Raw genomic sequence first — 15,696 nt, 5'->3', positions numbered from 1 at the left:
TGATTGATTCTGCCAGAGAGGCATGTGGTGAGGTTGTGTGCAAAGATAAAAAAATCAGAACTCCCTGGTGGACACAGGAAGTTAAAGAGGCAGTGAAGGAAAAGAAGAAAGCATATTAAAAGTTCCTGGCAAATAAGTCAGCTTTTACTCTTACAGAATACAGAGTCAAATGTAAGAAAGCTAAACAGTGTGTAAAACTAGCTAAACAAAAGTCATGGGAGGACTTTGGCAAGAATATAGAAAATAAATATCAAGAAGGTGGCAAAATATTCTGGAGGTTGTTGAAGAAGCTTAGGAATGGAGGAAAGAGTGCTGTAAAAGGAATTAGAGATGATAAAGGTGAAAGGAAAACAGGAGAAAAAGATATCCTTGAAGTATGGAGTAATTACTTTGAAAAACTGCTAAATGAAACAAGCAGTGATGACAGCACAGTGATAAAAAACACTGACCAGGCATGCAGTCAGGAATACATACCCATACTTGAAGTAGAAAAAGCCATCAAAGGCTTGAAATGTGGAAAGGCAGCAGGAGTAGATGATATTCGACCAGAAATGCTGAAGTATGGTGGTATAAGAGTCTTACAGTGGCTGCACTGCATAGTTCAGAAAGCCTGGACAGAGGGACGAATTCCCGATGATTGGAGTAGAGCTCTCATAGTACCCATATATAAAAAGGGAAATAAAACTGAATGTGAGAATTACAGAGGTATTTCCCTACTGAGTGTTCCTGGCAAGATCTATGCATGTATACTTGAGAAACGGTTGAGAAGAATTGTGGAAGAAAAGCTTGGTGAAGAACAAGCTGGATTCAGGCCAAATAGAGGCTGTCAGGATCAGATCTTCACTTTACGACAAATAGTCGAGAAAGCATGGGAATAAAACAAAGATCTGTATTTAAGTTTTGTCGATTTGGAAAAGGCATATGACAAGGTGCCGAGAGTAGCTATTCAATACGCTACAGTTATATGGTGTCAATGGAGCATTATATCAAGCAATACTTAGTCTTTATTTGAGTTGTGAGTCAGCAGCTAGAATTGAAGGAAGTACAGGAAGATGGTTTAATGTTAAATCTGGTGTGAGACAAGGATGTACATTATCCCCTCTGTTATTCATTATCTATATGGATCACATTATGAAGGAATGTGGTATTAAACCTGATATCAAAATTGGAGATGTTAATGTCAGCTCTTTGCTTTATGCGGATGATGTTATACTTCTAAATAAATCCGCTACAAGTCTGCAAGATTCTCTGACTAAATTGAATAACTGTTGTAATAAATATGGTATGAAGGTCAGCAATAAAAAGACAAAGACAATGAAAATAGGCAGAATCATTGAAAATGTCAACTGTGTTGTGAATGGAGAACCTGTGGAACAAGTAAAACATTTCAGCTACTTAGGCACAATTTTTACTGAAGATGGTAAAATAAATATAGAAATAGACAACAGAATCAGCAAAGCTGGTATCGTGGGAAGTCAATTGAATAAATTCATATGGAATAAGAAAGAAATTAGTCGGAACACTAAATTAGCTGTATACAAGACTGTGTTCAAACCAATTTTAACTTATGGATCTGAGAGCTGGGTCAGAAGTAAAACACTTGACCAAAGACTAGAGACCGCAGATATGAGAGTCCTGAGAAAGATTAGAGGCGTGAACAGATGGCATCAATGGCAATATCATATTAAAAATGAGGATATTAGGAAAGAACTTGACATTGTCGGCATCCAGGAATGCGTTAGCAGAGCTAATCTCAGATGGTATGGTCACTTAAATAGAATGGGAGAGGAAAGATTAGCAAAACAAGTGTTCTCTGCCAGGTTGGCAGGAAAACGACCCAGAGTAAGACCAAGATATAGGTGGATTGATACGGTACAAAGTGCCTTAGACGATAGAAATATAAGATCTGATAATGTTGGAGTCTTGACAAGTAACAGACTGATTTGGAGGAAAATTGTAGATAGGAAGTTAGTAATGATGTAATTTTTTCATGTAGTACTGTCATATCCTGTACACCCCTTGAGGGTACATGGCAGGAATTTGATGATGATGATGATGAAGATCAGACAGGATTAGGCTAGTAAACTGAAGGTCAACCACAGTCTCAAAAAGTCACCAGATTATATGAGTTTTGCTGCCAAAATCTAACATAAGCATGGGTGACGTAAGGGGAGCTTCCAAATCCGGGAAGTTTTGGAAGGAAGGCCGATGATATAAAAGGCAGAGATTGAGGGTCGAAAACTCTCTTTTATTTTTTGTTCCTGTGGCAAGGTTTTTTGAGGAGGGAAGAGTTGGGGGTCCCGCCAGTAGTTTTAGAGATCATGGAGGATTTGCTGGCAGAAGAGATTGTATTTCAAGATATCCTTTCATGAAATTTTTGATGAATGTACCGATCACCGTGCATGCTAATTTGTCACAGCCGAACCAGTTCCTGACATTGCCAAAGAAATGCAGTACTGTTACAAGGGAGAAAATCGCCAGATGACTACCATCGGATCGTGCCCAATCACAGCCATAGTGCAAGATTAAGGAACCAGTGGAATTCACCATTAACCATTTAGAAATCAGGATTGTACATGATATAGTGAGCTTGTAAGTAGATTGCTTTATGTTAATAGCTTATATTGTGTGTACAGACAATAGATGTTAATTCTGTTTAACTAATGGCATAATGTGTTGAAGAAGTCAGAAGGCTGAACGTGAGTTTTGAATGAGCTTAAAAGAATACTGTAGACTTGAATACTGCTTGTATTATATAATGCTTTGAATGTGTATAGTATAAGAAAAATTATCACAAGTTACTTTTATCATGAAATAAAAGTAACTTATTTACCTAACCCAAACCTATCCTTCTGATCATTTGTTGTGTTGGTTATTTCTATCCATGTTGTAAACATTGTTTTACTTTAACACTTTTAGCTTCTTTCATTTCATTCAACAGAGAATTGTATCTCATGCTTGGTAAATAAAAGTTGTTATCGTTCTTATTATTCACTGATTCACTCAAACGATTGTAAAACTTTTTCGGCACAATATCACTCATTTTCATGAAGAAAATTAAAAAAAAAGTAAAATATATTGGCACAAAAACAAACTGATTCTAGATCGTAGCCACTCACAGCTGTCTATACTCGCACTGTACTCGAGCTTTTACCAATTGGTGTTGGTAAATGCTGACATTTACCAAAATGGTCTGGTAAAAGCCCGAAATGGAAGTCTTCCTCATCAAATGCTAGGATTTACCAATTTTCAGGCTTTTACAGTAACATAGATATATATATATATAAATAATGGATAAAAACTTTCCATTCTGTTATTCTAGTTGATATTTATTGGAGATCTAAATGGCAGAATAGGAGATTGAGATATACAGAAATGTCTTGGGAAAATTTTAATATTTGTGTATTTGAATCTATAATGGGAGTGTTTAAGGGTCAATCTGTATAACTGAGAGGAGACCTCCAACATAGCCTTTAAAGGAATGCAGAGAACCGAACAGGGCTTCTGACCTAATGTCCAATCCTCACCTTCTCGTGGTGCATCCTGTTGGGTATCTACTTGGATACTGAATGAACGAGGATGGGCTGGCAATTTGGGATTTAGCCGACCAAATTGTATTCTTATTGGTTAAACCAAAATAAAAAAATGATGGTACAACATGACAAAATTTCATGCCGGCTGGGGCGTCGCCAGGTAAAACAAGGCCCCCCATTATTTTTGCCAGGGAACCAGGGCGAACAGTGAAAAGTCAGCTACTGGAACAAATCTGAAAACACACCCCAACTCAACATCACCAGAGTTAAAGATATAAGAAGCATGAATGGCAAAAAAATGGAGTTCGCTGAGAAATTAGATAAGTACCAGAGATCGACATAATAGGGGTGACTGAAACAAAAAAGACAAAAACTGGTGAGATCTTTCTGAGTAATGAATACAAAATTTTATATTCAGGCAATGACAATAATGGAAAAGAAGGAGTAGCCATAGCATTCAACACAAAATACGAGGCTAATCTTCTTGAATGGCAGTCAGTCTCAAGTAGAGTAACGTGGGCAAATATGAGAATGGGGAACTGGACAATGAGACTTATTTGTGCCTATGGTCCCACAGAAGGTTGTACTAAGGTAGAAGTGGAGGAATTTTTTGAGACTTTAGAAAAAACAACTGACACGATGAAAAATTGGTTCTTGTTGGGGATCTAAATAGCAGAGTAGGAAATGATTGTGAGACATACAAAAATATTTTGGGAAAATTTGGAGAAAAGAGCAAAGCTAATAATAATGGCAAATACCTGTTGGATTTCTGCTCAGGATATGGATGGTTATTACTAACACCATGTTCCAACATAAAAATGTGCACAAATTCACATGGAGAGAAGAGGCAAGGAATAAGAAAAGTCTCATTGACTATGTTATTGTTGATAGCAATGTTTTCTCCCTGGTGCAGGACACCAGAGTGTACAGAGGATTTAAAATTGGAAATGATCACTATTTAGTCTTTAGCAGGATAAAATTGAATTTCATATTGAAAAGAATAACATGTAAGAAAGTTTTAAAGCGAATAAAAGCTGAGCAGCTTTCAGATGTGAACTGTACATTAAATACACAAAGATTATTGAAGAAAAAACGAAAGAGTTTGAGAACAGGAATCAAACCTTGGTGACTCAGTGGCAAGCTCTGAAGAAAAACATTGATTGATTCTGCCAGAGAGGCATGTGGTGATGTTGTGTGCAAGGATAGAAAAATCAGAACTCCATGGTGGACAAAGGAAGTTAAAGAGGCAGTGAAGGAAAAAAAGAAAGGATATCAAAAGTTCCTGGCAAATAAGTCAGCTTGTGCTCTTAGAGAATACAGAAACAAATGCAAGAATGCTAAACAGTGTGTAAAACTAGCTAAACAAAAGTCATGGGAGGTCTTTGGCAAGAATATAGAAAATAAATATCAAGAAGGTGGCAAAATATTCTGAAGGTTGTTGAAGAAGCTTAGGAATGGAGAAAAGAGTGCTGTAAAAGGAGTTAGAGATGATAAAGGTGACATGAAAACGGGAGAAAAAGATATCCTTGAAGTATGGAGTAATTACTTTGATAAACTGCTAAATGAAACAAGCAGTAATGACAGCACAGTGGTAAAAAACACTGACCAGGCATGCAGCCAGGAATACATATCCATACTTGAAGTAGAAAAAGCCATCAAAGGCTTGAAATGTGGAAAGGCAGCAGGAGTAGATGATATTCGACCAGAAAAATGCTGAAGTATGGTGGTATAAAAGTCTTACAGTGGATAGTTCAGAAAGCTTGGACAGAGGGATGAATTCCCGATGATTGGAGTAGAGCTCTCATAGTACCCATATATAAAAAGGGAAATAAAACTGAATGTGAGAATTACAGAGGTATTTCCCTACTGAGTGTTCCTGGCAAGATCTATGCAAGCATACTTGAGAAACGGTTGAAAAGAACTGTGGAAGAAAAGCTTGGTGAAGAACAAGCTGGATTCAGGCCAAATAGAGGTTGTCAGGATCAGATTTTCACTTTACGACAAATAGTCGAGAAAGCATGGGAATAAAACAAAGATCTGTATTTAAGTTTTGTCGATTTGGAAAAGGCATATGACAAGGTGCCGAGAGTAGCTATTCAATACGCTACAGTTATATGGTGTCAATGGAGCATTATATCAAGCAATATTTAGTCTTTTTTTGAGTTTTAAGTCAGCAGTTAGAATTGAAGGAAGTACATTAAGATGGTTTAGTGTTAAATCTGGTATGAGACAAGGTTGTACATTATCCCCTCTGTTATTCATTATCTATATGGATCACATTATGGAGGAAAGTGATATTAAACATGATATCAAAATTGGAGATGTTAATGTCAGCTCTTTGCTCTATGCAGATGATGTTATACTTCTAAATAAATCCACTACAAGTCTGCAAGATTCTCTGACTAAATTGAATAACTGTTGTAATAGATATGATATGAAGATCAGCAATAAAAAGACAATGAAAATAGGCAGAATCATTGAAAATGTCAAGTGTGTTGTTATTGGAGAACCTGTGGAACAAGTAAAACATTTCAGCTACTTAGGCACGATTTTTACTGAAGATGGTAAATTAAATATAGAAATAGATAACAGAATCAGCAAAGCTGGTACGGTGGGATGTCAATTGAAAAATTCATATGGAATGAGAGAAATTAGTCTAACAATAAATTAGCTGTATACAAGACAGTGTTCAAACAGTTTTAACTTATGGATCTGAGAGCTGGGTCAGAAGTAGAACACCTGACCAAAGATTAGAGACCACAGATATGAGTCCTGAGAAAGATTAGAGGCATGAACAGATGGCATCAATGGCAATATCATATTAAAAATGAGGATATTAGGAAAGAACTTGACATTTTCAGCATCCAGGAATGCATTAGCAGAGCTAATCTCAGGTGGTATGGTCACTCAAACAGAATGGGCGAAGAAAGATTAGCAAAACAAGTGTTCTCTTCCAGGTTGGCAGGAAAACGACCCAGAGGAAGACCAAGATATAGGTGGATATATACGGTACAAAGTGCCTTAGACGATAGAAATATAAGATCTGATAATGTTGGAGTCTTGACAAGTAACAGACTCATTTGGAGAAAAATTGTAGATAGGAAGTTAGTAATGATGTAATTTTTTCATGTAGTACTGTCATATCCTGTACACCCCTTGAGGGTGTCAGGCTAGGGTAAACAATTATCTTACTTTTGTTTAGTGTCATGTAGCCTGTGTCCTGTGCATATGTTTGCGTTCCTGATGATGACCTCGGTACAGAGATTGAAATGTCAAATGTTATTTGCACAATTAAAAGTAAAGTAATTACTTCAACCTGTCAACCTGTGTATTTTTGTTTCCATAAATTCTTCACAATGAGTGGTACTGAATGTGATATGAAGAAAATGTGATATAGAAAGTGATCAATATTTACTTTTGAGTAGGACAAAATTTAAAATCACATTAGAAAGCAAACTGTGTCAGAAAATTTTAAAGAGAATCAAAGTTGAGCAGCTTTCAAAGGTACACTGTAAATGCAAATATACAAATATTCCCCAAGAATTTCTATATGTCTCAATCATTTCCTATTCTGCTATTTAGATCTCCAAAAGAACATAGGATTATTATTTATAAATAAATAATAAATTCCATGTGATGATACAGCGTTCCCCCTTTATACGGGAGTTCACAGTACCATCTAGTCCTTCCCCCCAAATTTTATCCGGGCTCTGGAACTGGCATAGGCTGATGAATCAGACCTGTGGCTGGATCAGTATTCCTGACTGTAATCCATGTGTGTGTCCTTGGACCGGTTTGCCTGCTTGCAGGATGAAAACACCAGATGAACTGGCAGAAAAAACCCTGCTGTCCACACCAAGACCAGCTAACTATGGCTGAGGAAGATCCTTGAGCTCCTCATGTCATTAATGGGAATTAAACCTAGGACACTCCTTTCCCAGGCATATTGTTGCGAAGTGCAAAGCCACTAGGCTAACTGCACGGACATAGGAGGATATAAGAACATAAGTTACCTTCATAACTCTGCTACTAATATGTTCTTTCTTTCTGTGGTTATATCAGTTGCTTTAATATCATTTTTGTTCTAGGTGTTTATCAGAACTTTCTAGCTCCCCCTGTGTGTGTGGAGAGAGAGAGAGAGAGAGAGAAATAAAGGAAAATTACCAAAATTTTTAAAAAGAAAGATTTATAACCAATGTGTATTCTCAGCAAATGACATATGGTAGTGAAACTTGGAGCCCTGCTAAGACAGTTGGAGTTCATCTGTTGTGAGACATATGATGAAAATGTCTGACAACAGATGGACAAACAGAAAATACCAAGTAGATATTAAGAACTGGACATTGAAAACCATCAGATTACTACAGGCCAGTAGTAAAATGAGATAAAAAGATACTACAGACATTTATAGCACAGAGATGCACATGATCAGCTAAAATATAAGAAAAATGGAGAGGCATCTGATCTGTAGTGAAGAGAAAAAAAGCTGTTATTGAAGACTCACCTGCAGTCCACCCACCCCAAGCACTAAGTTAGCCACTCTCAGATGAGTTAGAATTTGGATTTCTTCTGGGTGCACTTTCTCCCTCCACACACACACACACACACACACACACACACACCCTCACCAAACCGATAACACATTTAGTAGCAGCTATATTTAGCTCCAGGAGTAAATATGAATTTGGGTAATTAATGGAGTTCTTGCCATTGCCACCCCAGAGAGAACTTATGTCTCCTGGTGGAAGGATAAAAATAATAAGAAGCAATATGCACATCAAAATCTATCAAATCTATTTCTATTATATCTTTTATTATAATTCTAAACTTACACAATTTCTAGTGAAAAATCTCTCTTATCTGGAATATTCAACTGCAACACTAGGTATGGCTGTATTAGACTCACTGAAAAGAAATGAAAAGCATTAACTTTACACTGCCACAATTAACATTTCACGACAATGAATTCCTAGTTGATAACAGGAAAAAAAAAAAAAAAAAAAAGCATAAAAAATTCTTTAATGCCTTTTATTCTCCAAAGAGAACAGGATGAGCTCCTTGAGCTTTACACTTTTTTGAAGTCTGGTAGGAAGCCAGTTTCCATCATTGACTTTACTGATAATAAGCTCAAGCTATCAATGAACAGAAGGTTTTTTTTGGGGGGGGGAGGGGACAGAAGTGTTATCATCTCATGGTCCTAAACCCTACCATTAGTGATCATCTTGCTGATCTCTCAAGCATCTTACATAAACATGTTGAAAATATCAAATTTAATATCAAAAACTCTAAAGTAGTCAAATATAAAAATCACTGGCTGTTTTGGCACAAAACTATTACTATTGAGACACAACTATGCAGTTTTAATCAACAAGCCTCAAACAATTTATTCTCCCATTAATATTAAGAAGTCCTGTTCACATTTCTGATACATGAGAAACCTGAAAACTACAAAAACATCTATTTAACATCCTTCTCCACCACAGCCCATAAAGTTTGATTCTCCTTTGAAAAACTTAAAAAGCACAAACTTTGCTTATTTTACTCTTTCCTTTAAAATGGAGTTAACTTTTTTTCCATTAGAAAAAGGCTCCAATTTCAAAGGTCTTTTATTCTTCTTTTCATTCTTCACGTTTTATGCTTTTTTTTTTTTTTCATTTTTCCATCTTTATTGTTCATCTAGAGGCATTTTTCATTTTTTTTTCTCTCCTTTTATAAAGGTAAAGATGAAATACTTTTTTTACCATAATGTTTACCATTTTACAATTATTTTACTTGTTATCAAGAGATTTTTTCTGATTTCTATCTCTAGCTTCATATTTTGCCTCTTTTAAGTGTATTCTTTATTAATTTTTTTAACTTTATATCTTGTCTTTGTTCTTAAGCTTTGCTTTTAATCACTTTTTTATTTATTTATTTATTTAATTCCCATCAGTTCCCTTCCAGAAAAACGTTTCTTTGGACCACAATGATTACATCATCATTAAATTCCTGATATATATATATCCTCAAAGAGTGTATATGATATCATAATAGCACTACATGAAAAGTTTATTATTGTTATTATGTAACACCTCCAAGGATTTCCAAGGACTCATCGCGGGAGAGCACTCTACTGCACTATTTAAATTAAGGGGATATTAAATCCCACATTGTTTTAAAACCAAATAAGAAACTCAAAGATTGGAATCAGAGTTTCATGCCGAATATAGTAAACTATAAAGTATCGGCGATTACTAGCGTGAGCTAATGCAAGTAGTCCTAGTGTGTAGTACAATCTCGGGCAACTCGCAGCAAAGGCGGCAAAGTTCTGATCACTATTCTTGGTATTTTCCATAATGTAAAAACACATTTCCTAGGAAATGTATACTGTTATTACATTATGGTGGGAGGTGGTATGATCACTTAAACAGTGATCATACCACCTGAGATTAGCTCTGCTTACATATTCCTGCAAAATTATGCAAAGTGTCTTCTTAATATCTTTTTCATTTTTAATGGGATTCTGCTATTGATGCCATCTGTTTACTCCCATATTTGTGGTCTCTACTTGATCAACTGCTTTATTTCTAGCCCAACTCTCAGATCCATAAGTTAGAATTAGTTTGAATACTGTCTTATAGACAGCTTTAGTACTTTAGTATTTCATATAAATTTTTTCAAATGCCCCCCACACACACACACCTGCCCATCATATCAGCTTTGTTCTATTATCAATATACACATAATGTGCCATCTTGACTAAAAATTTTGCCTCAACAGCTAAAATGTTTCATTTGTTCTATAGGTTCTCAATGCTGTTAAAGTTTTCTACGTCCCTGCCTATTTTCACAGTTCTGGTCTTTTAATTGCTGATTTGCATGCCATATTTGTTAAGTTGTTCAATTTAGTTGCAGATCCTGCAAACTTGTACTTGATATATTTAAGTATATTTTTTGTCGCAACTGTGCCGCATTTTTTTCAGTTTAGATACAAGTGTCCTTCAGAGGTGGTGGCGGTTTTGAAATTCTTCATTGTTATATTATGTTTTGCTACTTGTTTGTTGTACTGCTTCCACTTCTGAAGATGGCATCCATAAAGAAACATGCATCAGTGGCACTGAAGGCTTCTGTACGAAAGTCTGGCTCTACGTTGGATTTTTCACAGTGGATGCGTTGCAAGAACTGTTATATGTATGCACTGAAAAATGTGAAAGATTTGTGAACTGTTTGGGTAAACGAGAAGAAGGAAAGCATCAACATATGTGAAAAGTGTCTGGATAGATTAGAGCGATCAGAAATGGGAACACAGTAATAGAAGAGCTTTGGCAGGAGTTAGTAAAAATGAAAAGGGAAATGAAATATCTGGAAGAGGATATTAAACAACTAAAGAAGAGATTGGCTGATGATAAGGAGAAAGTTAATATTATGAAGAAAGAGTCAAAGGCCAGGGAAAGAGTTGTATATCAATGTATAGAGACTCGATCATTAGAGGTGTGATTATTAAGAGTGCACAAAACATGCTTTCCTGGTGGAACAATGAAGCAAATAACTGATGCATTGCAGAAAAGAAAATACCAGGGTTCAAAATTAGTGGCAGTCGTGGGCACAAATGACTTAGTTGGGGAGAAAAAGAATGTTGTTAGAAACTTGAGGAAGTTGTTTCTGCAGGTAAAGAAGAATAGTGTTGTTGGGAAAGTCATAGGCATGTTGCTCAGATATGAAAACAGTGAATTGAGAAGGAGAGCAGAGATAATGAATATGCCCCAAAATAATTAGAATAAGTGAAACTTGGTTGTCTGAGGAGGATGTGATGTCGGGAATAGAATTTTCAGGATATAGAAATATTGGTTAGATGGATCAGAGATTGGCTCTCTGAATGATACCAGCAGGTTGTGTATGATGGAGCAGTGTTTCAAAAAAGGAGGGTAACCAGTGGCATGCCCCAGGATTTTGTTCTTGGACCCCTGCTGTTTAACTTGTTTGTAAATGATATATCATGTGGATTGACTGGGAATCTTCAATTAATTGCTGATGATGCAAAGTTGAAGTAGCACTGCTGATGTTAATTCCCTTCAGGAAGATTTGAATAGACTTTTTACTTGGACAAAAGAGTGGTGTTGTAGTTTTAATATCAACAAGTGCAAGGTGCTGCATTTTGGAATGCAGAAATATAAGGCTGTGTACTATATTGATGGTGTCACACTGCAGAAGCGGATGAGATTAGAGATTTGGGAGTGATAGTTACAGCAGAGGGCATATTGCTAGTGTTGCAAAGGCTGCACATCATAGTACTGTTATGATAAGAAGTACTCTAACATGTGGTCAGAACACATTTTGGACTATTGTGTTCAGATCTGGTCGTCACATGATTTTCATTGTGATGTGGAGACATTGGAGAGGATCCGGAGACGAGTAACTAAGACAATATCAGGAGTTTGGAATGCTGGCTATGGAGAGAGCGAAAGAGGTTGAAGAAATGTGGATTGCAGCGTTTGGAAGATAGGAGGGAGAGAGGTGATATGGTAGAGACATTTAAGTTAGTGAGAGGATTTTATCAAATTAATCCAGAGAGGATTATAAAAAAAGTAGAAGGTGACAGGGGAGAACTAGAGGTCATTTATGGAAGTTATGTAAAAGTGTGGTGACAAGGGGGGGGTGGGGTGAGGAATAGGTTTTTTGCATGAAGAATTGTTAGTGAATGGAACGCATTACCAGAATGTGTTGTTAATGCAAAGAGTGTTAAGGATTTTACGATTCCATATGATAAATATGTTGTCAGTTGAATGAACCTCCCATGATGAGTCTGCCAACTGGTGTAATAATAATATTAATAATAATATAATATCATCCGCAAAAAGTAAAGAGCTGAAATTAATATGTCCAATTTTGATATCAGGTTTAATGCCAATTTCCTTCATAATGTGATCCATATAAATGATGAATAATAGTGCAGATAGGTGCACCCTTGTCTCACTCTCACACCTGATTTTACATCAAACCATCCTCCTGTATCTCCTTCAACTTTAACTGCTGACTTACAACTTAAATAGACTTTGTATCACTCATTACAATGCCCCCATTTAACACCATATAACTACAGCATTTTGAACAGTTTTTCTCTTGGTACTTTGTCATATGTCATTCCCAGATCCAAACAGATATCCTTATTATATTCCCATGATTTCTCAACTATCTGCTTTAAAGTGAAAATCTTGATAAGCTGTTTGGCCTGAACCCAGCTTGTTATTCTTCAAGTCTCCCTTCAACAATTTTTTTAGCCTCTTCTCAAGCATTCTTGCATAAATACCTGGAACACTCAGTAGGGAAATTTCTCTGTAATTCTCACATTATTTTATTTTCCTTTTAAACAATTTATACTATGAGAGCTCTACTATATTCATCTGGAATTCAACACTAACCAGGCTTTCTGAATTATGCAGTGTAGCAACTGTGAAACATTTTACATTTCCATATTTGTGCATGTCCAGTCAAATATCATCTACTCAGCTGCCCTGCCCATGTTTCAGGTTCTTGAGAGCTATATTTTATAGTAGCCATGTGTGTGTTCATGGGACCGGTTTGCCTGTTTTGAGGGATGAAAAAACCCAAGTTACCAGGAGAAAAACCATCCACCTCCATATGAGACTGGTTAAATCACCTTTAGATGAAAGAGACCAGATAAAGACCAAAGGGCTCATAATCATCTCACTAGTATGATACCACACTAGAGAGATGGGTGGTTTTCTTTCCTGTTGCCTTTTTTACCGTAATATATTTTATGACTGAAGACTGTGTTCACAGGACCGATTTGCCTGTTTTGAGGGATGAAAAACCTGAGTTACCAGGAGAAAAAACCTTCCACCTCCATATGAGACCCGTTAACTTACCTTTAGATGAAAGAGACCAGATAAAGGTTCTGACATCAATGACGGGAATCAAACCCAGGTCTTTCCAACCAGAGGGCTTCGTCTATACAGACTGAGCTACGGAGGTTATTCCTGACTACATTCTCCTCAAATATTTTCTACCACTATTCTGCCACTTCTTGTTCTATTTAACAGTCTTTCAAAATAATTACTCCAAACATTTAAAATATCGTCAGTTTTCATGGCCTTTATCATCTCTGACTCCTTTTATGGTACTTTTTTCTCCATTTCTGAGCTTTTTTGATAGAACATTTTACTACATATTTTTTTTCATACATTCTGCCAGGACACACATACTGGAGCAGTAGCATGAATGTGAACTTACAGATAAGTAACAGTTTTAATATATAATTTATGATATTACTGATAATTACCCGTTGTAGTATCCTTGTGTGTATGACTATGTAACTGAGTGTTTTGTTTTTTGATATATTTATCATATGTACATTGCATTATTCATGGAGCTTTTGAGAAAAAGAACAATGATAACCAAGATGGCATTTATTCAGGGGATTTGACATGGGGGATTCTGTAAGATGCACTGTGTGCACTATATACCCATTGCTGAGAGAAAATGGATTGTGGAATGAGAGAGAGAGTGTGTGTGCCTCTATTTACATGAACCTGAAATTCAAGACTTGTCAGAAGCAGGAAAATCAAGTAACAGAAGTTAATCCTGAAAGCTGTAGATTGAGAGTGTTATAGAGAATGGAGTTAAAGAAGTAAATGACAGTGATAAAAGAGGTGATTAAAGGTAAAGTAGAGTATGCAAAAGTTAGGCCAATGGACTTTAAGATAGCAGGCACGGTAGCAAGGAAGAAAGTGTGATTGTCCAGGTAGAGAGGATGAAAGCCAGCATAAAAGAAATTCGAGATATGAAAGCAGAGTTGGTGAAGATGAGGCAAGAAATGAAGTACTGCAAGTGAAGAGGAGAAGGATAGATAGATATGTATGGAAGAAAGAGGAAGGCCGAAATAAAAGATGACAATGTGAGAGAGAGATGTTGAATGATTCAAGAGTAGCAAGTATGGGAGATTCAATTATTAGAGGTGTAATTAATGAGACAGTGCATAAGGTTTGCTTTCCTAGGGAAAGAATGAGCAGAGTGAATGAAGCAATAGATATGAGGAGTAAGCAAGCAAAAGAGTTGGCAGTGGTAGTGAGCATGAATAATTTGGCTGGTAGTTGCCCATGAGTGATAGTGATGAAATGAGAGAGCAAGTGAAGATTATGAATGAGATGCTAGTGGAGTTATTGAGGAGAAAGAATTCATTTTTTTTTTGTGTGGGTAAAATGGAACTATATTTAACCCTCTCATGTATTAATTTCCACCATCAAAGTCCATCATCTTGGCTACACATTACAAATTAAAAGCAATTTACAACTGTGGAAGTTGCATTCTTGGCCACTAGGTAACACCACTATGCAGAGGAAACTCTCTAGAGCAGACTGCATGCATCAGAGGTTACAAAACATGTCTCATGGAGCTGTGAAGTAAACCAATAGTAGCCGTCCACCACAGTGGACGTGTGCATGAGAGGGTCAGCTGGAGAAAATGCAGCTGCAAGAGAGTATAATGACTGAAGTCAATGAACCTGAGGAAGTAAGAAGTGGTAGAAGTTATGTGGAAGAGCAGGATAGTAGAGTATGATAGCTTGTGAAGAGAGAGAGAGAGGTGATTAGCATGAATGAAAATAATGGAGGATGGAAGAAAGGGAGAAAGAAGAAAAGACAGACAGGGAAATGGAAGGAGGGCAGGAAGACACTGTGTGAGAAGTGTAGATGATAGTTGCAGGAATGGATGTGTAGGTGTGCAAGTAAGGATTGAGATAGGGATCTAGGATGACATTTATTTCTGGGGAGTGATGTAAGATCAGTGACTAGAGAGGAATGACTGTGGAGGGAGGGGGGGGGGGATATGGAGCGTCATTTCTGAGAAGTAGGGTCAGTGAGACTTTTTATATAACCAGAAATGATCTAGTGCGCACGTGTGTGTGTGTGCACTTACAAATGCCAGAAGTATCTAAAATAAAATAAAAAAAAATAAAAATAAAAAAAAATCAGCTAACACCTTGTTATTCCCGTATACTGGGGTAGGCGAGGCCATTTAGCCCTATCTAATTTTTGGAGACTGAGTGGGCAGTTCAATCCCCACTGGTACCAATCAGAGATAGATGGCCCAAGGCTATCACTAATTAAGCGGTACACAGTGAAGAGAGACGGCTCAAATGTGCCGCCATCTCGTGGTCCCTAACCCTA

General features: G+C 36.7%; 1 protein-coding gene across 1 annotated transcript in view; it reads right to left on the bottom strand.

Moving 5' to 3' along the window:
• Window positions 1-15,696, bottom strand: part of LOC150108484 (uncharacterized) — a 178,810-nt gene that overhangs the window by 127,513 nt on the left and 35,601 nt on the right. The window contains exon 4 of the mRNA XM_090415892.1: window positions 8,366-8,438. Within this exon, the coding sequence (XP_090272018.1) occupies window positions 8,366-8,438 (73 nt within the window). The remainder of the gene's footprint in view (window positions 1-8,365; window positions 8,439-15,696) is intronic.

This window comes from Typopeltis vanoorti, chromosome 3, assembly GCF_054136105.1.
Source record: "Typopeltis vanoorti isolate ZY-2024b chromosome 3, IOZ_Tvanoo_1.0, whole genome shotgun sequence".
NCBI classification, from domain to species: domain Eukaryota; kingdom Metazoa; phylum Arthropoda; class Arachnida; order Uropygi; family Thelyphonidae; genus Typopeltis; species Typopeltis vanoorti.
Note: the sequence above shows the minus strand (reverse complement) of the source record. Positions and strands in the feature narration are given on the sequence as shown.